Genomic DNA, 27,761 nt, shown 5'->3' with positions numbered 1-27,761 from the left:
GGAACAGAAGCAGAATTTGCCTGCTGCAGGCACGAATCTGATTTGGCCTTGCATGGGCTCCAAGACTGTGTCCAGTCAAGCTAGGAAGGAGGAAACAGAAATCAAGAGGTGGGCAGATAGGGGATGAGTACATCTTGCCTCCTGTATGTACTTCACTGGAGACTCACTGAGGTGTCAAAGGGGTCCCGAGTCAGGTGATTCCTAAATAAGACCTAAGTGAGGCATCTCATTATTGAGAAAACTGTTCTTCCCTTCTCCTCTCGTCTCCTCTTCCTAGGAAAACAATGATGAGGAAGGTGTTCTAATAAAGAGGAAGAGCAACTGTGGGGCCAACTTGGACTTTGCTCTGGGAAATGGGGATAAAAGCCAAGGATGGAACCTAAATTACTTAGACGAGGCATCTTTGATCCCCACTTAAAAAATTAGTTTTATTTATTTAAATATTTAAATGTAAATTATTTTATTCATTTAATCTACAGGTGTGTATGTGCATGCACAGACATGTCATAACTAGCATGTTTTTTTTTTTTTTTAATGAAGAGTTAGAGCTCATTAAGATGAGATTTTTTTTTTTTTCCGGTTTTTCGAGGCAGGGTTTCTCTGTGTAGTTTTGCACCTTTCCTGGAACTCACTTGGTAGCCCAGGCTGGCCTCAAACTCACAGAGATCCGCCTGGCTCTGCCTCCCAAGTGCTGGGATTAAAGGCGTGCGCCACCACCGCCCGGCTAAAATGAGATTTTAACGTAGGTTTAGGTCTGATCATCAATAGAGAGATACTCAGGAAGAACAGAATATACCCAAGTGTGACTGTGGGCTTCTCAAGAGAAAGTTCTGCTTACATGTCTTAACAATAGCCATATATGCAATTAAAAATATTTTATTTTATTTATAATTATGTGTATATGTGTGTGTGTGCCTGTGTAGGGTATGTGGGTATGTGCATGTAGGTGCAATGCTCATAGAGGCCAGAAGGGGGCATAGGATTCCCATGGAGGTAGAGTTGTAGCCAGTGTGAGCCTCCTGACAAGGGTGTTGGGAATTTAACTCCAGTCCTCTGGAAGAGCAGCAAGTGCTCTTCACTGCTGAGCCATCTCTCCACCCCAAGCTATATATATCATTGCCACGGCACCTGAAGCTACAGCTCAAATGACTGGTTAAAAAAAAAATTCCTCTTTTTTTATACTTTAATGACTTTATACAGTTCCTGCAAGTGAATTTACTGGATTGGACTATAAAGACATTTTAATGATAAGGTAATTAACAAGTTTCTCTCAAAGAAGGACATAAAAATTGTACTTCTAACTACATGGCATATACCAATCTGCTGGCATACCCCAATGGGTCTCATAATAAAAACAAATGCATTTATGAGTTTAACTCCAATTATCTCCATATTTTATCTTGTACATTGAAAAATTGTTGGTGAAAGGCTTGTGGTGGATGGACATTGTACCTCAGGGATAAAGCAAGTACTTACAATGTATGAGGCCCTGGTTCAGCTCCTAATACACACACACACACACACACACACACACACACACACACACACACACAGAGACAGAGACAGAGAGAGAGAGAGACAGAGACAGAGACAGAGAGAGACAGAGACAGAGAGACAGAGAGAGACACAGAGAGAGAGAAAGAGAGAGACAGAGAGAGACATAGAGACAGAGAGAGAGACAGAGACAGAGACACACAGAGAGAGACATAGAGAGACAGAGAGACAGAGAGAGAGACTCTACTTGGAGTCTGGAGATGCCAGGTTTTCTGGTCAGCTCTCTGCCAAATGGCCCTTTTCCCTTAGCCCCTGTTCCTCTCTTTCCCCATTTTTAGAGGAACCAGCTGGGATACACGTTAGAATCTTTACTGAGAGTATGGCCTGACACTGACCAATCAGAGTGAGTGTCATGACCAATTAGAAAGGTCTTGGACTGTCCCAAGGTGAGCGAGACACAGTGATGGCAGTGCTCAAGAGGGACAGCTTCTGGGGTCCAGAATTTGCTGTGGGAGAAGTGGCCCAGCTGCTCCCTGTAGGACTCATGGTCACATGCTCCCATCATCTCATACGTTGCAGACTCCATGCCCATGATACGGTCACTCAACCCTATATTTGTTCCCCCTCTGGCTTGAGCTCCTGGTTTAAATGTCTCTGCCCTCCCCATTTCCTTTCCCCCATCCTCCTCCTCTTGTTTCTCTCCCAAGAATTCACCTTCTTTGGGGCTTGTTTTGGTTAATCCTTGGAGACCTCTCTTTTCTTTCATCTTAGCTGAGCATTTGGTAATACATTTGTCGTTTACCTCTTACCTAAAGTTTAAAGCTCAAAGAATATGCTGGAAGCAGCCAGTTTGCTTTCCTCGGTTTCGTTTTTGAAATGTGGTGAAGTGTTGGGTCTGGCCTCAAGGCAACCATCATGACAATCCTATAAATTTTACAGCCTAAAGTATCAGTTTTATGGTCAAAGAGACTGAGAGCCAAAGACATTAAGAATGTTACTAACGGCACACACAATACAAGTGGAGAAGCCAAGATCTGGATTCAAAAATCTTCCCTCTCTGGCCCACATACTATAACTGTGAGTGAGGAACAAAAGCTCTCCAGAAATATTCCTCCCGCAACTCCAAGATCAGAGGGTAGAAAGGAGAAGGGACAGGCACTTCACTAAGCTGGAAGAACTTGGAGGGCTGTAACAATGTCCAACAGCCCTCTGGGGTTTTGTAAACCTTTGGCCCCTGTGCCTTCATGTCCCCAACGCTGCCCTGTGACCTCTGTAATCAACTGGGAAACTGTGATGCAGAGAAGATGGGGTGCTTAATGAAGTTCATTGTCAATTTATCAGAATCTATATTCACCTGGGGATGGGCCCCTGGGCATCCCTAGAGTGTGATTATCTTAATTAGAATTACCTGAGGTGGGAGGGCCTGTCTACGGTGGGTGACACCATTCCCTAGCTGGGATCCTGGAATATATACGTGGTGAAAGGGAGATGAGACGTGAGCATTCATTACTCTTTGCTTCCTGACTGTGGATGGTGTGGCCAGCTGATTCAGGCTCATGCTGTCTTGACTTCCTCACCATGATGGACCGTACCTCTAACTGTGAGCCAAAGAAACCCTTTTTCCCTTAAGTTCCTTTTGTCAGAATATTTTGTCACAGCAACAGGAATAAAAACCAAGACAGTGGGCAAGAACACTTGAGAAGTAGAGGCAACCTTGAGAGGACTAGTTGGGGAGGAGGGTCCCATCACTGCCATAAGCCCCCTCTGCTTAGCCCCCAGGTCTGTCACAGCTGAACTGTCCCTTGCTGCATGCACTCCAGGGTTGTGGATTGAGCCTCTGTGGAACTCAGCAGGGAGCTCTCATTCCTGGGGCTTGAGTCCTAAGGGCGGGCAGGCTGGTTCAAAGAAAGGGGCAACAACGTTGGCTCTGAAACCGGAACAACATGCTTTCTGCTAGTGTTTCTACAGCTACACCTGAAGACATCGGAGGCTCTCCTGATCCCAAGACTCAGAGCCCCACCTCCAGAGGAATTCTGAGTTGAGGGAGGCTGAAGATGGAAGTGTTGGGCCTTAAAAACTTCCCTACTCCACTGCCTTAATTGATCCCTACAAGTGGGCTGAGAAGGATATGGTATAAGAAATTAGAGAAATTAGTCTCTGGATTTGATAGCTGGATGAGAAAGTGTGTGTGTGTGTGTGTGTGTGTGTGTGTGTGTGTGTGTGTGTGTGTGTACGCGCGCATGCGTGCTGGTAAGCACTGTAAAGAAGAATGGCAGAGTGGGAGAGGGAAATAGGGATGAGAAGCACAGTTTAATGGGGTACAACACATCTTTTTACGTGCAACCCCGTGGAATCAACCTTTTCAGCTTTCCTTTGCAACTTGGGCTGTGAACCCTCCATCAATCTGCCAGCGGCTTACAAGGATTGCTTTGCCCGGGCAGCTTACAGCTTACAGAGTGATGATCTCTTTCCCAAAAGCTTCGGGCTAGGAGGACTAGAATTCTTTGGGCCATTCTGTGCTTGTCTAACTAAACCTCAGTGGCTAGCTAGGGCGGCTCGGCCGACGAGCTCTTTAGAACACCGTGCTATGAGGGCTGCTCAGATCTTCCCGCGGAGCCCCTCAGAGAGAGTCCCCTTCCTTCCTGTCCATGCCCTTCACTCTCCCCTTAGTGGTGCTTCTCGGCCCTCCCTCGTGATAGGGCCTCCTCCCTGTTCTGGCTCCAGAGGATATTTCATCACTCCACTGTTTATAGCCTTTGCAAGGAATCTGGGATGATTTAAATGAAGCCTGGCTGACACCAGCCTTCAGCAAACACTCCTCCCAGAGCAGCTTTGTCACACCCTTGCTCCCCTAGTGAGAGTCCCTCCAATTGCCTGCCATTAGCAAGTGGGAGTTAATGAGGACCACCACTTTCCTGTACGGCAAGGAGTGCTCGCTCCACAGAGGGGAAGTGACAGTTCCTGAGTTGGCTCTCTTCCCCGTGATGACATCTCAGCTGCTCCGTAACTCGCAGCCCTCCCCAGTCCCCACGGAGGGCTTCTCCTCTGCCTGGTCCCCCGACTTCCTGCTGTCCAGTTTAGAGCCCTGCCCTGAGGGACTCTGGTCGGCCCATATCTGGAACACTTCGGCAGCTTACCACTTTAGCCTCTCTCGCTTTAATGAGAACATAATCCAAAGCATTTGTGGGGCTCCCTCAAGCCAAGTCTTTTGTAAGCACCAACTCCCTGTGTTTATGTCTCATTGAGCTTGTTCTGGTTGGGGACCAGATGGACCTGCAGACAGGAGAGTGAGGAAATCCTCACTGGTGAGAAGATGAATGGAAACCAGAAGGGAAGCAGAGCACACCCCTGGTGCCAGGCCAGATGTGGTCCCCTGAGGCAGGAGAACAGTTTTCCTTTATCACCCCATTTTCCCAGCCTTCTGGGCCAAGCTGGCTTGGTGTTGGGTACACTAGCTCTCAGAAGGGAACTTACAAGTCAGAGTCACTGCTATCCCATTACTAAGACCCTAGGATGGTAATGGCTCCTTGATGTCCAGGAATCTGGGGCCAGACCTCAACACACATGCAGTATCTACAGGACTGCACATGAGAGCTGGGGTAGGACCCTTCCACCCAGACCTGCCGTCTGTTTACTCATCAGACACCCCGCCCCCACCCCCAGCACCATGTTACCTCCTTCAGGTCAGCCCAGAGCTGATGCTGCGTGGGCATCAGTCAAGGTAGCTTGCTGACTCTTGCTGAAGGCCTGAATGTTCTCTGCTGGTTCAATCCTGAGCTCGTTTTAATTTAAAAACAAATGAAGATTAACCATTAGAAATATGGTTTCAATCTGTTTTATTCTTGGTATTCTCTATGGCCAAGGGAGTGTTGATGCATGAGGTTTGCAAGAGCTTAACACGCCAGAGCCAAAATGATCACTCAGGGGCTTCAGGCTTGAACTGCCAGGAAATGGAAGGTGGGGAGGAGGGGGCCGAGGGAGGCAGCAGAGTTGAGGTGGGGCTTCCCTCCCTTCTACAGAGCTAGCTAGAGACTGGATAAGACATTCTTTTCCTAAAACCAGAAGGATTCCTGTTTGGGTGAGGAGTGGGTGGGAGGGTAGGGACAAGAACATATGTGACATTTAGGACTTTGGATTTGCCCAAAGTTATGGTGACCTTTCTGTAAAATGTAAGGGTGGCTGGGTGTCCAGAACAGCAAGGAGAGCCTTGTTCTGATAGGGCGGAGGTGTCCAGAGCAGGCTAAGCTTCCAGGAAGGAGTATCCTCCATTGCAGGTACATGCTGCATGTTTTCTCTTCTTCCTCCTACAGCTCTCAGCATCAGGAACAGGTTGGGCTTGGACGAGGACACTGGAGCGGACAAGACATTTCTAGACCTAAAAACTTTCGTGAAGCCCCTCTGAGGGACACTTAGAACAGCATGGTCCCTGGGAATCAGGGCAAATATCTAAGGCTCTGGGAACCAGTCACTGCCTCCCTTGTCCCAAGGCCACAAGGAATCTGAACTGTGACGACGTTGGAGTGCTTTTACCTAGAGAAGACAGCCAGCTGGGTGCTACTCTTCATGTGGCCCACACTGCAGGCAATGTGCTTGGAAAAAAAGGGAAAACATCAAACAGCCTTTAAAGGCCAGTGTTGCCAGCCAGCTTCATAAGGTAACAGCAAACAGTGCAGGGTTGAAAGGGCTTCTGTTCCACTGGTACCTGGGGGCGTAATCTCCAGCTTAAAGGCCAGAAGGAAGGCCAGAGAGGAGGGATTCCTTGTTTTTAAGCTTTTGCTTGCAAGAGCCAGGTAGAATATTGGATTGGTAGGTGCATGTCTTGGCACCGGGTTGCAGTAGCTGCTGACTTTCTTAGGGTCGAGCCTGGTTCAACCTTTCCCGTTGTAGGTGGAAAACATCCGGGATGCTCTAGCGCTAGCCATCTGCTCACCCAGACACCGTCTCTGACACAAGCTTTCTTCTGGTTGACCAAGAAATGTGTGATTGATTCATCCCTCCCCCCCACCCTTACCCCCCACCCTGGGATCAAATTCTTCTGCACAAGTCAGAAGGGGGAGATTCGAGGAATATAAAAGGTCTTTCTTTGGGCACTCCAAGGAACATATTTTGATGACTATCTTCAGCCGAGTTCAGAGTGGGTTTTCCAAACAGCCAATTGGGACAGAAAAAATAAAGATGTGGGAAACCTTCTCAGGAGCCAATGCTATATTTAAAGTTTCAGGACAGCTATAGTTTAAGGTCGAGGAATGCTATAATTAGGGTTCCAGGGTTGTTTTCATCAGAAGCCGCCTGCTACTGCCCCTCTCCTTGGCTTTGTGGGTTCCTCTGAAGCCTGGTGGGAATCTTCTGTCCCTCTCAGCTCCAAGGAAGCCAGGCCTCTGGTTCCCATCTGTGTGCTCAGCTCAGCGAGCTGGCACTGAGAGGCTCGGTGCTCCTGTGGTGTCTTCACTCTCAACCCCTTTCCCGTTTAGTCTTCGCCCTTACACTTATTTGTTGTGAGGATCTAGGTCCCTTCTATCCCTGCCACCTCCTTCTGGACCTTCTCTCTGTGACCTCTCACAGTGTTCTTGGTGGCTGTAGACATTGTGAGTGCATTCTTGATTTATCCTAAACAAGGATAAATTCCTTTATCTAAACAATATACTCCCTTTCCTCTCCCTTGTTACTCACTGTTGGCATTTGGGGTCCCATGGTTTTCATTGTCATCCTAACTTAGGGCTAGCCTAAGCTAACTCTAACCCTCTGATAACCCCAATGTCTACCCCATTTCTAAGCAGTTCCCCAATGGATGACATCACATCTCTTTGAGAAGAGAGCTAGGACTTTTCAGCCCAGACAGCAACCATCCCGATCACACCCACACTAGAATCTTAAGTAGAAACAGCTCCTCCTCCACTCCCTGGAGCCCCAAGACTTTAGTGGGATGGTAGAGATGGGAGCTAGCAGTCTGCTTGATCCTTGTTGCCAATCTGCTCTGTGGAATGCCACCCTTTCTCACTTCTCGGGTTCCCTGATGCCTTTCCTGTGACACCCTCCTCCGCAGAGCCTCCTCTTCTGTAAGACAGCAGCGGTGTGCTCCCTGTGCTATGGATGCCGAGAAGGCAGCAACAGGAGTAGCCTAAGGCACACTCCCATGTAGATTAAGGGTCCCTGCCACTTTGGGTAAGGTTATTTTCCTATCCCGAACCCAATCACAGCTGTCATCTATTACCACGTCCCAACCCCCATCCCCCTCAGGACCAATTTCCAACTTCCAAGAAACCCTTTTTACAAAGTGTGTTCGCAGAGCATGGTTCCAAAACATCCTTTGAGGGGGGAAGAAAAATAAAAAGCTCTTAGCAAGTATTTCAAAAAGTCTTGAGGGAAAGAGAAAGACATTTAAATGCATGTCTAATTCTGTGTTTCTCAGACTGACTTGACCTCAGAACTTCCTGTCAATCTGGAAAAACATTCATTGATTGATCCTGTGGAATGAGGATTCAGAGGTGCCCTGTGTTGGAGAATGCTGCTCTGGATAATACCAGTGCTGGGTTGGATTATTCTTTCCTCCTCCTCCTGCCATACCTGTGAATGGAGCAACACCGAGTTGAAGCTTCTTAGTTGAAATCTGTGGGTCTCAAGCTCCACGCTGGCTGGCTGCAGCTCAGCCTGCTCACTCTCTGGAGCACGACTGCCATTCCTCTTGCACAAACGGGCTCCAGCATCTCTCTTTGCACCCTGCCCCCATGCCTTCCCAGTCTCTACCACACTAAGCCTGTACACCTGCCTGCTCTCCACCTACCCACAACCCATCTTGAACCCCAACAAGAGCCTTTTGCAGGGTCAGAGAGCCTGTAGCTCTCTCCTGGGCAGGCTGTCAGTGCTCAGCCTGTTTTCTCTGCACTGTGGAAGATATCCCCACCCCAGGCAGCAGAAGTTCTAAAAAGACTGATGACACTGAGGTCTAACCCCTTTATCTTTCACTGGCTCCCTCAATCCATCTGCATCTTACTCAAGCACAAGTAGACAGTGTGGGAGGGGACCCATGTGGATTCAGAACAGATCAGGGTTAAGTTCACCATATGCAAATGAATATTCTCCTCTGACTAAGTGTCCCTTCTAGGAACTTTCCTAAAAGGATAACTATGCAGCCAGCAAAAGTGCCTACAGAGTTGACCACTGAGTGCTATAATAAACCTAGTGGAAATGTGGATGACTTCAATGCCCGTGAATAAGAGGCTGATTAAACTATTGCAGAATCATACTATGAAACATTACAAAAATGTTCCATAAAAATGTAGATTTATGTTTATTACTGGGGAAAATATATGCATCCTTTTTAAAAATTCTTTAAAAATATTTTTTAAGATTTATTTATTTATTATGTATACAGTGTTCTGCCTGCATGTGTACTTGCATGACGGAAGAGGGCATCAGATCTCACTACAGATGGTTGTGAGCCACCATGTGGTTGTTGGGAATTGAACCCAGGACCTCTGGAAGAGCAGCCAGTGCTCTTAACCTCTGAGCCATCTCTCCAGCTCTTTAAAAATATTTTAATGTTAGAAATTGAACCCAGAGCTTTGCATATACCAAGCACAAGTTCTACTATGAGTCTACATCCCCATTACCTTGTGTTAATTTAAAAAACTACACACAGGGCTGGAGAGGTGGCTCAGTGGGTAAAGGTACTTGCTGCCAAACCTGAAGACCTGAGTTCAGTCTTTGGGACCCACATGATGGAAAGAGAAAACTAACTCCCAGAGGTTGCCCTCTGACTTCTGCCTGTGAATTATGGAATTCATACCATAGCACACACTGCCAATGCCACCAAATGGAATCTATACCATAGCACACACTGGCAAGCCCACCAAAAAATAAATGTAAAAATGTAAAAATAACAAAACTGTGTAAGACAAAGTAATATAGATAGTATCTTATCTTGTTGGGGGGGAAGGTCTATGTGCACATATAAAGTTTTATGAAAATATGTCCATCTATGTCTTGCCATCTATCAGCTCTGGGATGTGGGGATTTCATAAGTGCTGTATTTTCCCTCCTTTCTGAAGTTTTTGAATTTATAAAATAACCATCTAGGAAAGTAAACGTCCAAGTCTTATGAATGCTTCTCCACACCTTTGACAGAGTCTCCCACTCTTTTTCCATCACTTTGACAGGGTCTCCCACTCTTCTTTCATCAGTTTTGACAGGGTCTCTCACTCTTCCTCTATCACCTTTGACAGGGTCTCCCACTCTTCCTCCATCACCTTTGACAGGGTCTCTCACTCTTCCTCCATCACCTTTGACAGGGTCTCCCACTCTTCCTCCATCACCTTTGACAGGGTCTCTCACTCTTCCTCCATCACCTTTGATGGGGTCTCTCACTCTTCCTCTATCACCTTTGACAGGGTCTCCCACTCTTCCTCCATCACCTTTGACAGGGTCTCTCACTCTTCCTCCATCACCTTTGACAGGGTCTCCCACTCTTCCTCCATCACCTTTGACAGGGTATCTCACTCTTCCTCCATCACCTTTGATGGGGTTTCCCACTCTTCCTCCATCACCTTTGACAGGGTCTCTCACTCTTCCTCCATCACCTTTGACAGGGTCTCTCACTCTTTCTCCATCACCTTTGACAGGGTCTCTCACTCTTTCTCCATCACCTTTGATGGGGTCTCCCACTCTTCCTCCATCTCCTTTGACAGGGTCTCCCACTCTTTCTCCATCACCTTTGACGGGGTCTCCCACTCTTCCTCCATCTCCTTTGACAGGGGCTCCCACTCTTCCTCCATCTTCTTTGACAGGGTCTCTCACTCTTTCTCCATCACCTTTGATGGGGTCTCCCACTCTTCCTCCATCATCTTTGACAGGGTCCCCCACTCTTCCTCCATCTCCTTGTTTCTGCTCTTTCCCCTTTTCTTCTATCCCTTTGCCTTCCATTGAGTGCTGGCCACCTCTTCAGTTCCAGCTTCATTTCTTACTCCAAGAACCCCCTTCCATTCTCCTGAAACCCTCACGCCGAAGTCCCCGCACCTTTGCCTCACTCTCCCGCATGCAGCCAGCTTCCTCACAGCCTGCTAAGTCCCCCTCACCTCTGATCACCACCAAAGGTATGAATCGCTCTCCCCGCCTCACTTTCCAGGTCTAGTTCTTTGCCTGTGTCCTCAAGCATGCCTCTCAGCTTCATTGTGAGCTTGCTCTCATCCTCTCGCCCTCTGAAAGTAGGTTTCCCAACGCAGGATAAAGTTATAAGAGGAATAAAGTTATAGGTGAGTCTAGTGAGAGATGTCAAATGTGCCTTTTTTCTGACAAGCCTTTCAGATTCTCCAAGGACAATAGGAGGCCCAAGGCTGCCCTGGCCCATGGCCTTCAGCTTCTCTAGGCAAATCTGACACCCGCCAGCCTACTTCCTCAAGTACCCAAGGCTCAACACTCACTGGCACCACTTCTAGCCTCTCCCAAGCTCTCTGATCCAAGTTGCCTCACCCTTAACTCATAACTGAAGCCCTTTCTGAACGTTCGTGCACTTGCCCTTTGGGACTCCTGAGTCCACTGCCCGTGCCCTCCCTTTGTTTTTCCCCAGCACCTGTCCTGATTACTCAGTTAGCAACGTGGCTTCCTTTTCAGCTGCTGTGCTTCATCCCCTGAAGCAGGTCTCCCACATACACTGGCTGTCTGGAAGGGGTAGTGTGACATCCTAGAATAAGCAGCTGTCCCGATTGGGTTCAGATGGGAGTGAGGGTACTTTCCTTGAACTCTGAAGAAAGGTCTGCAGTCTCCAATAGAGATGTTGACATTACTGGAAACACAGGCCAGGACTTTGGGAAACTGTGTATGGGACACTCACGCTGGGTCTACTTGGGAAAGTGCCCAGTGAGACCCCAGGAGTTCACATCCAAGGCCAAGGAACATCCAAAAAGACAAAAAAAAATCCCAAAAACAAAAAACCCAAAAACAAAAAACCAAAAAAAAAAAAAAAAAACCAGCCAGAAAAGCACACACGTACGTAATCTTTCCTAGATGCCTCTCTTGTAACACTGGCCACTTTCAGCCTCTTTCATAATAATTATGGGGTATAAACCTTGTGTCCTAGCAAAAGGAAAGCTCCTTGAGAGGAAGGGTGGTATCTAAGCTCTTCTTTGTATCTTTCTTGGACTCTAGTCTCAAGACTACAAGAACCCTGGCATCTAACATCTGGTCAATACATGTTCACTAAATAGACGCATGCATTTTATCAACTTCCTGGGCTCAATTCTGAGGATAGCATGGCGTGTGATTCTTGATCTAAAAGAGCTCAGCATAGTGTGTGTTTACAGTTAACACGTGATACAACAAACAAGTATTATGAGCTGTCTCGAGTGCCAGAGAATGGGCAACAGAATGCTTATGAAAACCCATATTCTGATACCTCTCTGTGGCATCATCCAGCCTACTTGAGGAGGGGAGTGGGCCCTATGGAGTGCCGTGATAAAGCTTGTCTGCGCTAGACTGGGCTGACCTCTACACACATGTACACACACACACACACACACACACACACACACACACACACACACGGCACAACATAATTGAATGCAGGTGGAGTGTATGCAAGAGTTCAGGGCCCATCCTACCACCCCAGATGCCAATTCTAACACCCAGACCAGCTGTGCATCCATGGGAACTGCCAAGCTATCCACCAGTGCCTGTTACAAAGCAGTGTGCTTTTTCCTCTTTTACAAATTAGCTCTGAGATATGAGTCTTCTGGTCTTAAAGTTACCACAGATGGATAGCAGGGAAGAATTTTTGTGTGAGAAATTTTAATGGTTTGGAGCTGACCTCTAACATCCAAGTTCCTATGACCTCTGTGGCTCCTGGATCAGTTGGTGGCTCTTTTCACTTTTGTGCCATTAGCTCCTTGTTTTTGACCCTGGTCTCCTTTCTGGGCCCAGAGTTCTGGGGATGGAGGAGATAGCCTGCTGCCTCATGAATGAGCATAACTTTTTCCAGGGCAAGCTGAGGGGTGGCCTCTGCAGTGTGAATAGTTTCTCAGCCTTTTGGCCAAAATCAAGCGTCAATCACAGGACTGTATTTTTGTTTTACTAATTTATTTTTATTTCATACATGTAGGCAAAGTAGCCCACATGTAGGTCTGTGCACCATGTGTGTGCTTGGTGCTCTCAGAGGCCAGAAGAGGGCCTCAAATCCCCTGGAACTGGAGTTACCGACAGCTGTGAGCCACCATACAGGTGTTGAGAATCAGAGCCCAGTCCTCTGGAAGAGCAGCCAGCATTCTTAACCACTGAACCATCTCTCCAGTCCCACAGGGCTGTATTTTTTCCACCTTCTTTCCTCCCTGCCTGCTCTTACTCTGTGTTTCAGGGTCCTCTCTCAGTTTTGGGGAATGGCTTACTCCTCTAGTACTGGAGAGTGGTGGGGCCTGACTTTGTCCTTCTCCCACACACGGGCAGGCAGCTGAGCCACATATCTCTCAGGGACAGAGACACACACCAAGCGCATGCTTCCCACCACCGCCCACCACATCACTTCTGCTCACCAAGTAGTACTGGGGCCCAGAGCTCCCGGGGCCTCATGGAACATTCAGGAGAAAGGGGCCCAGAGAAGGAAAAGACAAAGACCGAACCAGGACTGGAGAAATACATCTGAGCTGCAGATTGGGCATCTTTGAAGTTCGAGCTTCTGCCTTTATAGCCAACCAGGCTCCTTCTGGGAGGCTCTGGGGAGGCTTTCTGTCAAGCCCCTGTCACAGGTGGCTGTTAATGGCTCACAAGTCAGTAGGAAACTCTGAGGTGGGCTTGTCACCAAGAGGCTTGTGGCAGCTGTTTGCTCCTAGGCTTATGTGTGAGAGAGGCCAGGTGCCAGCTTACGTGAAAAGACACCACTACCTGGGAGGCCTGGCTAGCCACTGTCAGGCAGGGGTCCCCTCCCCCCCCCACCCTCAGCTGCCAGAGCAGGGCCCTGGCATTGGGGTGCTCAAAAGGCCTGTTTTCTGATTTAAATACTATCCCCACCACAAAACATCACATCACTGTGTTTGCTTCGAGCAGGGGACATTATGGGTCTTTGCCAGCAGATGTAATTGGAAGATTGGTGGGGCCTTGAAGGAGCCAGAAAAGCCAGCCTCCCTTGGGGAAGGGCCTCTTTGGAAAGTCCCCCTCCCTCTTTCTGAAGGGCACCATGCTTTTTTCACTCCAGTGAGAAAAAGCTTCACTCAGAAGGTCACAAAGGCTAAATATTTGCTGTTTTCCATCTACCCTGCCCTTTCCATCATAGGTAGAGGTGATGGCTCTTTCTGGCTGCTGGGCAAGAGGCATGCTGGGAGTCAATCATTTTCTCCCCTGGCAACTCTGTACCCCTTGAGGCCCCTGGGTGTCTCAGGAAATCACTGAAGATTTCTAAAGGGCTAACCTGAAGCTTGTGGAGGGGAGTTACCCTGGAACCTGGGGAGACACCAAGTCAATCATTTTCTCCCCTGGCAACTCTGTAACCCTTGAGGCCCCTGGGTGTCTCAGGAAATCACTGAAGGTTTCTAAAGAGCTAACCTGAAGCTTGTGGAGGGGAGTTACCCTGGAATCTGGGGAGACACCAGAATTGGCTCAGGAGTAAGTAGGCAGGATTCACAATTGCCTCTGTTCCTCACTGGGGAACCTCCTAAGAAATATTCATTCAAAATTGCTCTTTTGTCCCCAGCACAGGTTTTGAGCCCTGTCGTTGCCTTTTTATATTTTGTCTGCAATTGGGGGTGGGGGAGTCAAAAGCACTCTGAGAAACACAGCATCCTTACACCATCAGCAAGGTTCAGGGCAGCCTGTGGCCCTGTAGACTATAGTGAGATGTGTCCTCAGAGCTTTCAGAAAACGGCCTCCCCCAGGACTACAGATGGGAGGAGAGCGCTCCAGGGATGCAGCAGCTAGGAGCAGGGACCCATGGGCAAGGCTCTTCTTCATCTGCCAAGGGGACTCACCCAGGGCTGTCAGTCTAAGACCCCCTGAGGCCATCAGAAAGCATTGGCAGAAAGTGCCAGAGGCCTGAGGGATGGAAGCAGAAAGGGATGGGTCTCCTCTGGACTGAAGGTCAGAGTCCTGGGCTCTAGACCCTTTGGCTAACAATGAGTTGTAGGCTGCTTTTCCATAGTACTAGCTGTGAAATTCCTGGGGCTCAATACAAAATTAAAGTGGGGGAGGGGGGAATCCCCCGTTAAAAAAAAAACATTATGAATTTCAAGATACCATCCGTGGTACCTTAAAGTGTGGGTCCCATGGGGGTACTGCAAATGTGGCACATTCAGGGTCAACCCTACTCTCTGGGCCTCAATCTCCTCCTACGCTCTACAATACAGAGTTTGAATTGAGTCAGGGAGCTGTCTGGGAGACCCTTGCTCCCTTCACTTCAATGCCCAATCCTTGAGTTCCAAAGAGATAAACCACAGCTGCTCCAGATGCAACAGGCTTGACAGATAGGGCCTGGCATCCTGGCACAACTGCATCTTCCCAGCTACACCTGAGAGGAGTTTGGAACCCTGAACACCATCCCAAAGGTCCCCTTAGGAAGGGAAGAGTGGCGAGGTTCTCACGGTCAGAACGCGAGCATCCCCGGCGCTGCTAGAGGAAGGTTACCAGCAGGCGCCAGAAAGAGTACCCCAAACCTCATGATTCCTCCAAAGCCTGCTTCTCAAACCCTGGCTAGGAAGGGAGCTCTCCAGGACCCAGGAGCAGCAGCTTGGAATCAAGAAGGGTTCCTCCTTCCATCCCAACTCTGTCTGGCCCTCAGGGCTTGCTCGTGGTCCCCAGGTCAGAGGTCAGGCAGGGTCAGACTGGGTTCAGATGTCAGGAAGGACGGGACTCAGTTGCGACTCTGACTGGCATGATTGTCTTGAGGGGAAGGGGCCAAAGTTAGTGGAAGAGAGCGGCTTAAGCCTGGGTGGGGCCTGCAGGAGCCCTTGGGATGGGACCTCAGCTGTGATCTCCACCAAGCATCTTTCTGGGCTCCCTGGGAACCGGATCGGAATCTTCTCTGGACTTTAAATTTGTTTTGAGGGGTGAGCAATGGCGGTGAGACCAGCACTGCAAGGGCCGTGTGTGATGGTTCACCCTCACTCTCTTCTCTTTTCCCAGACTCAGGACTCTTCCTGTCCCGTCCCGTCCTCCACCCTCCACCCCCTCCAGCCTCACTCCCTCTTCAGGGATAGTAAAAGAGGCAGGGGGCCCAACCTGGAACACCTTCCTCAGCTCTGGGGATTCTCAGCCCTCTTGCAGCCCAGGCGCCAGGGTGCCCCTGGCCCGTGCCTTGGAGGAAGAAGGATGGATGATCTCCGTGCTCCCAGGAAGTCTGCTTACCTTTCATGGTCCCTTCTGCGCGGGCCTCTGCAGGGCCCGGTGGTGCTCGAGTAGCCTTGGATGGAGCGGGAAGCCGGGGTCCTCCCCAGGCAACAACCGCCGCCCCTAGGCACGGCCCGCGGGACTGGGGCTCGTGTGGGGATACATGCGGCGCTGTGTAGTTTCACAGGCGGCGTGGCCGGAGGTGGATCCCGGGGGTCGCAGGCTGGGGCCGCCGCGCTGCCCGCGGGAGCCGGGCGAGCTGTGCTGCCCCGCGCCCGCCGTCCTGGCCTCGCGCGCATCCCTCCCTCCTCCTCCCGCCCTCCCTCGTCGTCACCGCTTGGGCCCCAGCCCAGATCAACTTCCTTGATATTTTCAAAACTGCCGCGGCCGGGTCCCTTTGTGCCCCTGGTGCGCGGCGATGGGTGCGAGGGAGGGTTCGCCACCCCGGGGCATAGCACCGCTACCATTGTGGTGGGCGGGGACCGGGACCCTGGATTTCAGCCCTGCACAGTTCCCTCGCCCATCTGCAAAGAAGAGGGACCTGGAGGAGCAAGAATTATTAAGGACCAGTCCTCCGCCAACTGTTGGTTTTGCACCGGGTCTGTGCTCTCCCCATCCACACCCTCTACACTGCAAGCTTCCGCTTCCAGGTAGCCCCTCAGTCCTGATCAACTGTAGTTGACACCTCTTGGTTGCAATGGCTCTCTGCCACTGTCAAGCTCAGTCATGTTGAACTTCTTGTCTGCAGGGGAGACCTGGGCCCCGAGCACTCCCAAATTCCGCTACATGTGGCGGGGACACTGATGTCAAGGATATTAGAGGGAAAGCTATTTCAGACACCAAGTTGACGCTTGTCATAAAGCCCCCTCTGTGTGTTATTTTGCATTTAATGAGCATATGTTAACCACGTGTTTACTAGTCACCTACCAGCTTGCAGATCCTGCCCAAAGTTGAGGGAAGGTGGGGAACACATCACCTGTCAGTAAAGAATGGAAAGCCAGCAACTAAGCAATAGCCCAGAGATGGAGTGGGTGACAGCAGAGAGCAGGGACTCCAGAGTGAGGACAACCTAGCCTGTTCCCTTCTTGTGGCTGAAGAATGGAGACTGGAGATGGCCGAGATTAACATAAAGAAAGCCAATTGGTGGAGGAGAGCTGGACTCCCCCCCAACTCCCCCACTAGGTCTCTCTGACACAGACTTGGGAGAAATGGTGTTACCTACATGACCTCCTGGCCCAGCACTTCGGGGCATTTCCCAAATGGGCTTACTAGTCCATTCTCATTCTTGGGGTGGAGGGAGGCTTTACCTTTTCTTTTTCCTTTTTTTAAATACTCTTTTCCTATTCCTAACATGTGTCCCGGTCTAGTTTTACTGCCCCGAGACTCATACCCACCCTTGTTACATCCTGATTGCTGCAGCCCTGCCGTCCACTCCCGCCCCTGCATGTCTTCCTCACCGAAGGCTGGACTAAAGCCCCAGGGCCAGGGGTAGAGCGCAACGCTGCTACTCATCCAGCAGACCAGAGAGGGCAAAGCTGTGCTCCGCTAAGCCTTGCCCTGGGCGTCCACAGTTTGCAGACGGTGTCCCGGAGTGCCGGTGTCCCGGTGTCCCGGAGTGTATCAGCAGAAACTCACACTGCCTGGAAGGAGGGAGGCCAGGACACTGTCTGCCACCCGAGTCTGGGCTTCTGAGAGTCACAGCCTGCATCAGGGGACTTCTTTGGAAGTGCCGAGTAGACAGTCATGTCCATCAGAAGGGACTTCATCTCAGGGGTCGGTCGCCTCTTCATTAACTTGTTTGACCCTCTGTATTAATTATTTTCCTTGTTGCTATGGTGAAATGGTGACGAAAGAGCTTAAGGGGGAGAAAAAAAAAAAGAGTTTCTTTGGGCTCCTGGGTCGAGCACATGGTCTACCACAGAAGGGGAAGCGTGACGGCTTCTCCAGCTGTGGCCACAGGAAGGCGAGGCATCTGGTCACATTGTGTCTACAATCAACAAGCAGAGACAGGTGGATGCTGGTGTTTGCCTCACTTTCTCTTTCCTTCCCTTTTTATTTTTTTCTTTTTCTCTGTGTAGCCCCAGCTGTCCTGGAACTCATAGAGATCCACCTGCCTCTGCCTCCTGAGTGGTGGGATTAAAGGCGTGCACCACCACCTGGCTTTCTTTCCGTTTTATTCTATCCAGGATCCCGGGCCCTGGGATGGTGTCACCCACATTCGGGGTGGCTCTTCCCACTCAGTTAAACCTCCCTGGAGACACCCTCACAGACACCCACAGAACTCTGTTTCCTAGATGATCTGGGTCCTGTCAAGTTGACAAAATCAACCATCACACTCTCTCCGCAGTCCTGTGAAATAAGCACCACCCTTGTCTCTGTTATTCAAAGAGACTGAGCATGGGAAGGCTTAGTGGTGTATTTATTTAGCTTGCTGGTCAGTGGGAATGGTGGGATTTGAACCCGGGCAGGTTAAATTCAATACTTGTTAAAATACCATGAAAAGTCCAGAATGAGTTTTAAGAGTAGTCCTTCATTTCATCCATGTTTTCGGTAGCTGGTGGGGGAAGGGCCTCACCCTTGTGTGAAGGACTAGGGTACCACTCCCAGGGCTTTTTTGGGTCTGAGGATATTTGCATCCTGGCCATTAATCTGACCATGGAGGAACATCCATCATCAGTCCTGAAAACCAACTCTTCTGCTTGCAGATGGACCCTGGGTGAGCCCAGAAGGACAAGGGTCAGCCCCGAGGATGCAAAAGATATTCCATGTCCCAAAAGGACTCTGGGGAGAAGAACTCAGCTTTCTGGAGTGAGGAAGGGTTAGCACACACCAGTAGCTGCAGCTGTGTGTGGTGTAGAGTGAGAAAAAGAGGAAACCAGCAGAGCAGAGCCACGCCACAAAGCGAGAGGGGAGCACAGGGGGTCTAATAGAAGCCATTCCAGCCTTTGGCTGACCACTTTCATCTGCAAGTTCAAGTACTTTCTACCCACAACCAGAGGGCTGTGCCTGGGTCAGCTGGAGCACCTCTCACTGAAGGATGAGGCTGCAAGGCCATTGGGAGAGGGTGGAAGCTGGGAGGTCAGAGCAGAGGCCTGGGTTGCAGTAGTTAGAGAGGGGTAGGGAGACTGTTTGGTACAATTTGGTGCTGTGGAAGGCAGTGAGTGGATGGCTGCACACACATAGGCCACCTGGGTTGAAAGTCAAAGGAAATGGCTAAAGGCAAAAGTCTTTTCCAGGGAGAAGTATGGCCACTGATGGTTGATGCACCAGGGATTTATGAAGATGGGGAGCCCAGCGTTCCCGAGAAGTGTTACCAACCCCCTGCTTTCAAGACTTCCAGAGAGTTCCATGGACACCATCAGTTCTCTTCCACTTGAGGCAAAAGTCCTTCCTCACTCTTCCTGCAAGCTTCACTCTTCCTCCTCGGCCTCTGGCTCACCACCTCCCCAGCACCTGCTACTCTCTTGCGCACCCCCCATCTCCCACCAAGGGAGCCTCTGGCTGCATCTCCACTTTTCCTGCTACCTGCCACAAAAGCCTCAATGCTCAGGAGTCTCCCAGCTCCTCCTGGTTACCAAACAGAGCAGTCTTTCCACACCCACAACCTCTTCAGCCCTGTGTAGTGAACACCATCAACGGATGTTACTCAGAGCACTGCCGAGAACCAGAACCAATAAGACACTCATTTAGTGATCCCCCCTTTATGCTCAGGGAATAGGTCTTCAGGCCCTTGGTGGAAAGAAGTCTGAAGCTGTAGACAGCACAAACCACAGATACTCGTTTGTTCCTATATAGACCTACGGTAAAACTTAACTCATACGTTAGACATAGTAAAAGATGAATAATAAGTACAATAAAATGGAACAATTATTAAAATATTGTGTTTAAAGTTATGTGAGTGTTGTCAGTTTCTCTTAGCTACCTGATTGCACTTTGTGCAGGCCAATTGGTGTGTAAGATTCACACCACGGATATGTTAGACAAAGGCCTAAGAGTATAAAAATGTCATAATTATCACTAGTTTGTTAACTAAAAGTAAATAATAACAATGGTAGTTTAAGTTACTTGTAGCCATACTGTGCACCTAAACAGGAAAAAAGAACATAAAAATGTGAATATTTCCAAAATAAAGTATAAATTAAATGCAATTATAATAGCTCTTTAAACTAGGAAATATCATTTTTAAATTCATACAAATGATTTCATATGCAAGAATGAAAAAAATTAAAGGAAAATTTATGTAATTAAAACAATGTATTCCACACATGTAAAGATACCAATCAGATGAACAGACTAGGAAGTTTGATATAGTTCTAAGTTTGTTTGAGAAACTTCACGTACGTAGAAATGACATATTAACTTGGCATAGAAGGGTAGTGTGATGGTTCATCCCAGTTGTCAACATGATGAAATCTAGAATCTCTTGGAGTCAGGCATCTGGGTATGCTTGCAGGGAATTTTCTTAATTAGGTCAATTGAAGTAAGAGGACCTGCCCACTGTGGGCGGCATCACTCCCTAGGCTGGATCCTGGACTGTATAGAAAGAAGAAAGCGAGCTGAGCACTGGTCTTCCTCGCTCTCTGCTTCATGACTGTGGATGCAATGTGACCAGTTACTTTAAGCTCCTGTTGCTATGACTTCCCAGCCATAGTGGACTGCACCCTGAAACTGTGAGCCTAAACAAGCCCTTTCTCCCTTCAGCCACTTTTGTCAGAGTATTTTACCATAGCAAATGGACAAAGACAGTGTCCCTGACAACAATGTTACATATTAGGTTACTAATCTAGAATAAAATAAGCTAGACCATTATTTTACCCCCCCACTCCTACACACACACTCGCACACACAGAGTCACATGCATGCATTTCATTTTGGTTAGAAATGCTAACCAAAAGCTTCTCTTCTTACAAGAGAAGCTAAATGAAGACGAGGAGGATAGTGGTCTGTCTTCGAGTTGAAGGAAGAATTTCTCAAACAAGACAGGAAACCCAGCGACTAAAGAAAAATATAAACACATTTTATTTGCGTAAAAACATGAGACTGCGGCTGGGCGGTGGTGGCCCACGCCTTTAATCCTAGCACTCGGGAGGCAGAGGCAGGCAGATCTCTGTGAGTTTGAGGCCAGCCTGGTCTCCAAAGCGAGTTCCAGGAAAGGCACAAAGCTACACAGAGAAGCCCTGTCTCGAAAAACCAAAAACCAAAACAAAACAAAACAAAAAAAACACCAAAAAAAAAAAACCCAAAACAAAACAAAACAAAAAAACCATGAGACTGCTCCCACAATCAAAGGAAAAAGACAAATACATGATAGCTTGTTAGAAAACGGGGCTGGAGATAGGGCTCTGAGGTTGAGAGCCCCGGCTGTTCTTCTAGAGGTTTCAAGTTTGGATCCCAGCACTCATATCAAGCAGTTCACAACCACCTAGAACTCTAAGTCCAGGGCATCTAACACCCCCTTCCACCTCCCTGGGCACATGACACACACACAAATACATACAGACACATAAATAAAAATAAAAATAAATCTAATTTACTTACTAGATTTAATAAATGTATTTATTTATTAGATTTATTAGATTAATAATTTATTTAATAAAAAACAAAATAAAATCTAAAAGAAAGAGAACCTGGTTGGGCAATGGTAGTGCACACCTTTAATCCCAGCACTCAGGAGGCAGAGGCAGTCAGATCTCTGTGAGTTCGAGGCCAGCCTGGGCTACAGAGTGAGTTCCAGGAAAGGCGCAAAGCTACACAGAGAAATTCTGTCTCGAAAAACCCCCCCAAAAAAAAGAAAGAAAGAAAGAAAGGAGAACCTGGAACACACAAAGGATTACTCTCCTTGCTTTTCTTTGCTTACTTAAAAACTTAAAATTGATAGAAAAACATAAATAACTTGTTAAAATAAAAACACAATATGGATAGCCAAGACACAGAAAAGGAAATTTTATTTCAAAACAAGGAGTTGAAGTCAGTAAATATACAAAGAGATTATGACAGATAATACCTGCCTCTCTGTCTCTTTCTGTCTTTGCCTGTCTCTCTGACTCTCTCCCTGTCTCTGTATTTCTCTTTCTCTTTTATCCTGAGGCAGGGTCTCATTAAAAATCCCAGGCTGGCCGGGCGGTGGTGGCGCACGCCTTTAATCCCAGCACTCGGGAGGCAGAGGCAGGCGGATCTCTGTGAGTTCGAGGCCAGCCTGGGCTACCAAGTGAGTCCCAGGAAAGGCGCAAAGCTACACAGAGAAACCCTGTCTCGAAAAACCAAAAAAAAACAAAAAAACAAAAAAAAAAAATCCCAGGCTGGTCTGAACTTGCTATGTAGCTCAGGCTGGCCTCCCTCAAACTCATGATCCTGGCAGGCAACACTACTTTTGGGGGAAGATGTTACTTTTCCACTCACCCAACTGGCACATCCAAAGGACAGCATCTATCATGGTGGTCATGTCGGGGGAAGGGGCATTCTTAGAGAAGCTAAAGTCCCAGAAACCCTTGGGGGAAAGTCAACAGACAATGTATCTGAACATTAAGAATGAGCCCTCTCCAGTGCATAGGGACCAGAGTTTGCATGTCCAGAACCCACATCCAGACATGCCCATGCTCATCTGAGATCTCAGCGCTCCTACAGAGAGATGGGAGTGTGGCTAGGCTGGTACAAAGCAGAGAACAAGAAATCCTGTCCCAAACAAGGTAGAAGGTGAGGACTGGCACCCGAGGTTGTTCTCTAACCTCCACTCATGGTCCATGGAACACATACAACAGCCCATACACACATACGTGAACATGTGCACACACTTCACACATAGAGATTTAAAAAAAAAAAAAAAGAATGAGCTGTCTGCTTCTGTTTCATCTGTCAGTATCTTCACCTTGTTGGGAGCAACAAGGGCATCAATAAATTCAGAGTCATGTGGAAGGTCGTGATTTATGGCAGTGCTTAGACAGGCAAAATTGGATTAAGAGAATGATTGGCTAAAACATATTTAGTTTTACCATGGGATGCTGTGAAGCTGCCCAGAAATATGGATTAGGTCTTCCTATGTTTTGACTCAGAGTGATGTCTATGATATTTCATTAGGTGGAAGAGAGCAAGTTGCATATGATTTAATACTGTTTTTAAAACTATGTATGTATGTATGTATGTGCAGTGTGCAGTGCCCGAGGGGGCCAGAAGAGGGAGTCAGATCACCTGGAACTGGAGTTAGAGGCTGTTGTGCACCACCTTGTGGGTGCTGGAAACTGAACTTAGGTCCTCTGCAAGAGCAGCAAGTGCTTGCTGTTAACTGCTGAGCCATCTCTTCAGTGTTTTTAATATTTAATATTTTTAAAAAGAAGAGAAAAAGGGCAGCAATCTATTTTTTACTTATATAGTTGTTTGTAAACACACACACTACATGTAAATGTATGCTTATAAATAAACCTTTACTACTTTAGAAGCATGAAATTCAAAGAGAAGCTGACAATAAGACAGATAAAGAAAGGGAGATGGTTACTGACTGTGTATCCTTTCCTTTAAATCTTTGAAGGAATGTGGAGCCAGAAGTGTCTTGTGTCTTTGTGTCCTCCAAGCTTGCCCCACAGGTCAGTTTACATCAGTGTGAGAAGCACATTGTGTAGTCGGAAGGTTTCTCTGGTCCCACCCAGCCCCAAGGTCCTGCAGCCACTTATAAAATAATCACTCAGTGGCTTAATATTATTTACAAACTGTATGGTCTATGGCAGACCTCTTGCTAGCTAGCTCTTATATCTTAAATTAACCCATTTTTATTAATCTATGTTTTGCCATGTGTTCTGTGGCTTACTGACATGCCTGTCTACTGGCATGTTGTTCCTTGGGCGGCAGGCTGGTATCTCCCTAGATTCTGACTTTCTCTTTCCTGTCTCTCTCCTTGGATTTCTCACCTGCCTCTAAGCTTCCTTGCCATAGTCCAAAGCAGCTTATTTACTAACCAATGGGAAATATATATATATATTCACAGCAACAGAAAGATATCCCCCAGCAACAGTATTGTGTATTTTGTATATTATACAAAAATGAGTAGAGATAGGGCCCAGGAAATCACAAATAAAAAGTGTGTGCTACTGTCCCACACGGGCACTCAACCAGGTGTCCTTTGTTTAGCCTAAAGCCACACATAAAGGCAAAATGGAGCATGTTTGGGGTAGGGATGAAGAGAGTTAGGCATTTGACACCCTATATGAAGAGGTTGAAGGAAACATAGGGAAGGCCAGACACATTTTGGACTTTCAGATGTTTGGCCAGTTGGCTCGTGGAAGAAAGGACACCATATCACATATTGTCTTAGAAATAAGACACAGGAGGCAGCTGTATAGAGGAAGCTTCAGGGGCTTCGGCCAGAGTGAGCAAATACCTGCTAGGGGTCCTCTGAGTCCTCTTCCCCCACGCTCATCCCTGCTAGGGGTCCTCTGCGTCCTCTTCCCCCACGCACATCCCTGCTAGGGGTCCTCTGCATCCTCTTCCCCCACGCTCATCCCTGCTAGGGGTCCTCTGAGTCCTCTTCCCCCACGCTCTCTGTAAAGGGAATAACACTACACACTATGGCAGAGAAGATCAAATGCAGCAAAGCCTAAGCCAACAATTTGCAAATTGTGTTTCTAAACTGTGGCTGCTTTTACTTGGATGCATACACATATAATATATGTATTGATATATATTAATATAAAATTATATATGTACTAATATATTAATATAAAATATATTACAAATATATTTTATATGTATTCAGATGATATAGCAGATGAATTCAATCATAACTGCTGGGCGGGGGGACTCAGCTATTGGTAATTTTAATATAATTTAATTAATTTTTTTAAAGACAGGGTCTTGTATATCTCAGGCTGGCCTCAAACTTGTTACATAGCTGAAGATGTTCTTGAACTCCTGATCCTCTTGCCTTCACCTCCTGAGTGCTAGGATTATAGGCATGTGCCATCACTGGAGTGATGGGTATTGTACCCAGATCCTCATGCATGCTAGGCAAACCTTCTACCAACTGAGATATGTTCCTAGTCCTCACTGGTAATTCCATTGTTTAGCCATTGGCTAGTTCCATAGAAATGCATACATAGATCTAGGGGTTGGAAATTTAGCTCAGTGGTAGAGCGCTTGCCTAGCAAGCACAAGGCCCTGGGTTTAGTACTCAGCTCTGAAAAGAAAAGAAAGGAAAAGAAAAGAAAAGAAAAGCATAGATCTGAAGAAGTAATAATTGGAGTCTAGGTAATTGTAGAAAAATTAGTCTCGATCTGAGGCAGATCTGTGGGTCAATTGTTTTTCAAGGCTCATTAGCTTAACATTTAGAGATAAAGGCTGGGATTGAGAAATTTTGAAGTGAGATAGAGTGTAGCCTGTTCGCAGCATGAGGAATGGTAAGTTTGTTTAAGGAACATTTATCTATTTCAAGCACATAATAAGCAATTCATGATTGACTAGCCACAGCTCTCTCTCCTGGGCAATCCCAAATGGGAAGATAAGAAGGACCAATTGATGAGATGTTTCTGGACCTCAGTGATGCCCAGAAAAGATGCTGAGGCTTCTTCTTCATAAACCCTTAGCAGATTCAGTTATTTATAATTTTATGGCCCATGATGTCATAATGGGCCCGTGATTGACTTAACATACCCATAAATAATTACTGCCTAAAGAATGATTCTTAGTGTAGGTCACGAGACTCTGCTCATGTCCATTTCTACTTTGTTTTGTTGGTAACTGAAGTCTCCTGGTTGCATGCTGAGTTCACTGAGCTGGCTGATGGCCGGGATGTGGGGTGTGTAGGAAGGACACCAAGTGACAACTCAGATGCAAAGACATTTGGGCAGCCAGAGATGCTGAGCAAAGCTTAAAGAGAAAAGGAGATCGCTACAAAGCTCTTTACTTACTCCAGCACTCTTCCCCCACAACCTCACAGAAAAGGAACCGGCTGACTGCCCAGTCACGGCTGTACAAGTCCACGGTGGGAGAACAGTGGGAAACAGCAACCCCAGCTGACAAGCTGATGAACCCTGTGAATCAGCCCGTGACTCAGCATCTAGCTCAACGCTAAAGAGGAGTATTTAGGACAAGGAAGTGGGTGGTCCTATTCTGCCCTGCGTGGTCACGTCACTCCGGGCATTGGCAGGCTCAGAGCTGGGTTTTGGGGGTTTCGAGAGCAGCAAAGTCAGAAGGTCAAAGCCTGGAAGAGTCTGCAAACGATGACATGCACGGACCTTCCAGCTCCAGGCCTCTGAGGGAAGCAGACTGGGTTGCCTTCAGCCATCAGATGGCCTTTGGGAGACATAACTAGGATTTCTTTGTGTGGTTCTGAGGACAGAATTGAGCTTAGAGACAGCCCTGACAGGAGCCAGCAGGCTTCAGCCAAGATGCCCTAAGTATCAATGGCTTTCCTAAAGAATCAATGCTTGCAAGGGAAGTAGCTAGTTCTCAGGTTGGGGGCATCCAGATAGAAGCAAGGGAGCACCCGGCAGGGATGCTGAGTAGAAAGGAGATCTTACGTGAGGGTCAAACCAGCTGTCTGTGGCAATTTTCCTAGAATACTGAAAAGCCAGGGCGGGGGAGATGAAGTAGTTCATCCAATGCAAGCATGAGGACCTGGGTTAGATCCCTGGTACCTGCGTAAAAAGTGGCCCAGATTCATAATCTCAGAGCTGGGGAGGTGGAGACAGGAAGCTCCTAGGGCTCATTGGTCAGCTGCTGGCTTAGCCTACCTAGTGAGCTTCGTCCCGGTGAGAGATCCTGTCTAAAGCACACACAGTTGGACTCTACCCGAGAAGGGACACTCGAGGTTGTCCTGTGGTCTCACATATGCACACATATGCTCTGCACACACGCGCACATCCGTAAACACACAGAAGCGCACATGAATCAAGTGGTGCCGTCAAGATCTGTGCCGTGCCGGAGGTTCTGCTCGCTCAGGTTTTACGTCCTGTCCTTCAGGACTGCTTCCTTCCTACGCATGTGCTCTCTGAGCTGGAATGCAGTAGGGCTGTCAGGCTCAGCTTTGATAGTTACGGCCCCTCTCAGTCATGCTTCATGTCCAGCAACTTGACTTCAGAGGTTTGAGGTTAATTCTGCCAATGCTGAGTTAACCTAAATGAATCCTCTGCCCAGTATGTGAGAAACGAGTAACGGGATGGGAGAGATTTCTACTTCCTAAGATGGCCTGAACTGACATTTAGGGGTGTGGGGCTTGACGGCATCGCCAACACTCTCTAGAGGCTGAGGCAGAAACGGTATGACGGGAGAGCAAACCCAAGGGCAGAAATGGATGCATATGCTGGTGCCACTTATCGACACTGCCAATATCCAGCCAACTCCCTTTGCTCTAGTTCCGTGTGCAAATAAGCTTTGGACTATAATTTGCTTCCATGTAGTCTCAGTTTATAATCAGTTCCTACTGAATCATTTTCCACTTCCCGTTGTACTGTCTCTCATATTTTCAGTCAGTCCTACAAATTCAAGAACGAAAAGAGAAACTGAATGTCCATCCAAGGAGGCCATGAACTTCTGGGGTGGATCTGGCGCCCAATGTCCAGCAACATATATCCACATAAGTCCTGAGAAAGCTTTAAAAAAAAAAGGGGGGGGGTTTCTAAACACACAAAATGGACCCGAACATGGCTTCCTACTCTTGTGTCTCCCATGCTGGCCATGGTACAGAGACACGTCTCCCAATAACTAGCTACGTGCCTGAGCCGCCAGTGTGCAATGAACCACGCGACAGGTTTAAGGTTTTGCTCATGCGAACAGAAAAAGTTAAAGATACACAGTAAAGCAGGTTCAGATGAAAAAAAAAAAAAAAAGATTTGTGCCAGTTTTCTCAAAGTTGGATTTCCAAATCGTGTATACTTGGGAACTGGAGAAAAGCGGCCACTTGTAATCGTGGCCGGGGAATCCTTATCATCCTCTTCCCGGATCCCCTACCTCAGCTGACTAAGGCAGATCTTCTTGTCTGACCT

At 47.8% G+C, this 27,761-nt stretch overlaps 2 protein-coding genes across 3 annotated transcripts in view; one reads left to right on the top strand and one right to left on the bottom strand.

Moving 5' to 3' along the window:
* Positions 1-16,055, bottom strand: part of Scara3 (scavenger receptor class A member 3) — a 34,574-nt gene extending 18,519 nt beyond the window's left edge. The window contains exon 1 of one of the 2 annotated variants that reach the window (XM_059273442.1): positions 15,811-16,055. In XM_059273442.1, the coding sequence (XP_059129425.1) occupies positions 15,811-15,817 (7 nt within the window). In that variant the 5' untranslated portion in view covers positions 15,818-16,055. The remainder of the gene's footprint in view (positions 1-15,810) is intronic. The other variant, XM_059273441.1, reaches the window with a different exon arrangement.
* Clu (clusterin) overlaps positions 1-27,761 on the top strand; it is a 57,647-nt gene that overhangs the window by 14,858 nt on the left and 15,028 nt on the right. The gene's annotated exons all lie outside the window — the stretch shown is intronic.

The sequence above is a fragment of the Peromyscus eremicus genome, chromosome 9 (genome assembly GCF_949786415.1).
Source record: "Peromyscus eremicus chromosome 9, PerEre_H2_v1, whole genome shotgun sequence".
NCBI lineage: Eukaryota > Metazoa > Chordata > Mammalia > Rodentia > Cricetidae > Peromyscus > Peromyscus eremicus.
The sequence above is the reverse complement of the archived record's forward strand: the minus strand, read 5'-3'. Positions and strand labels throughout refer to the sequence as shown.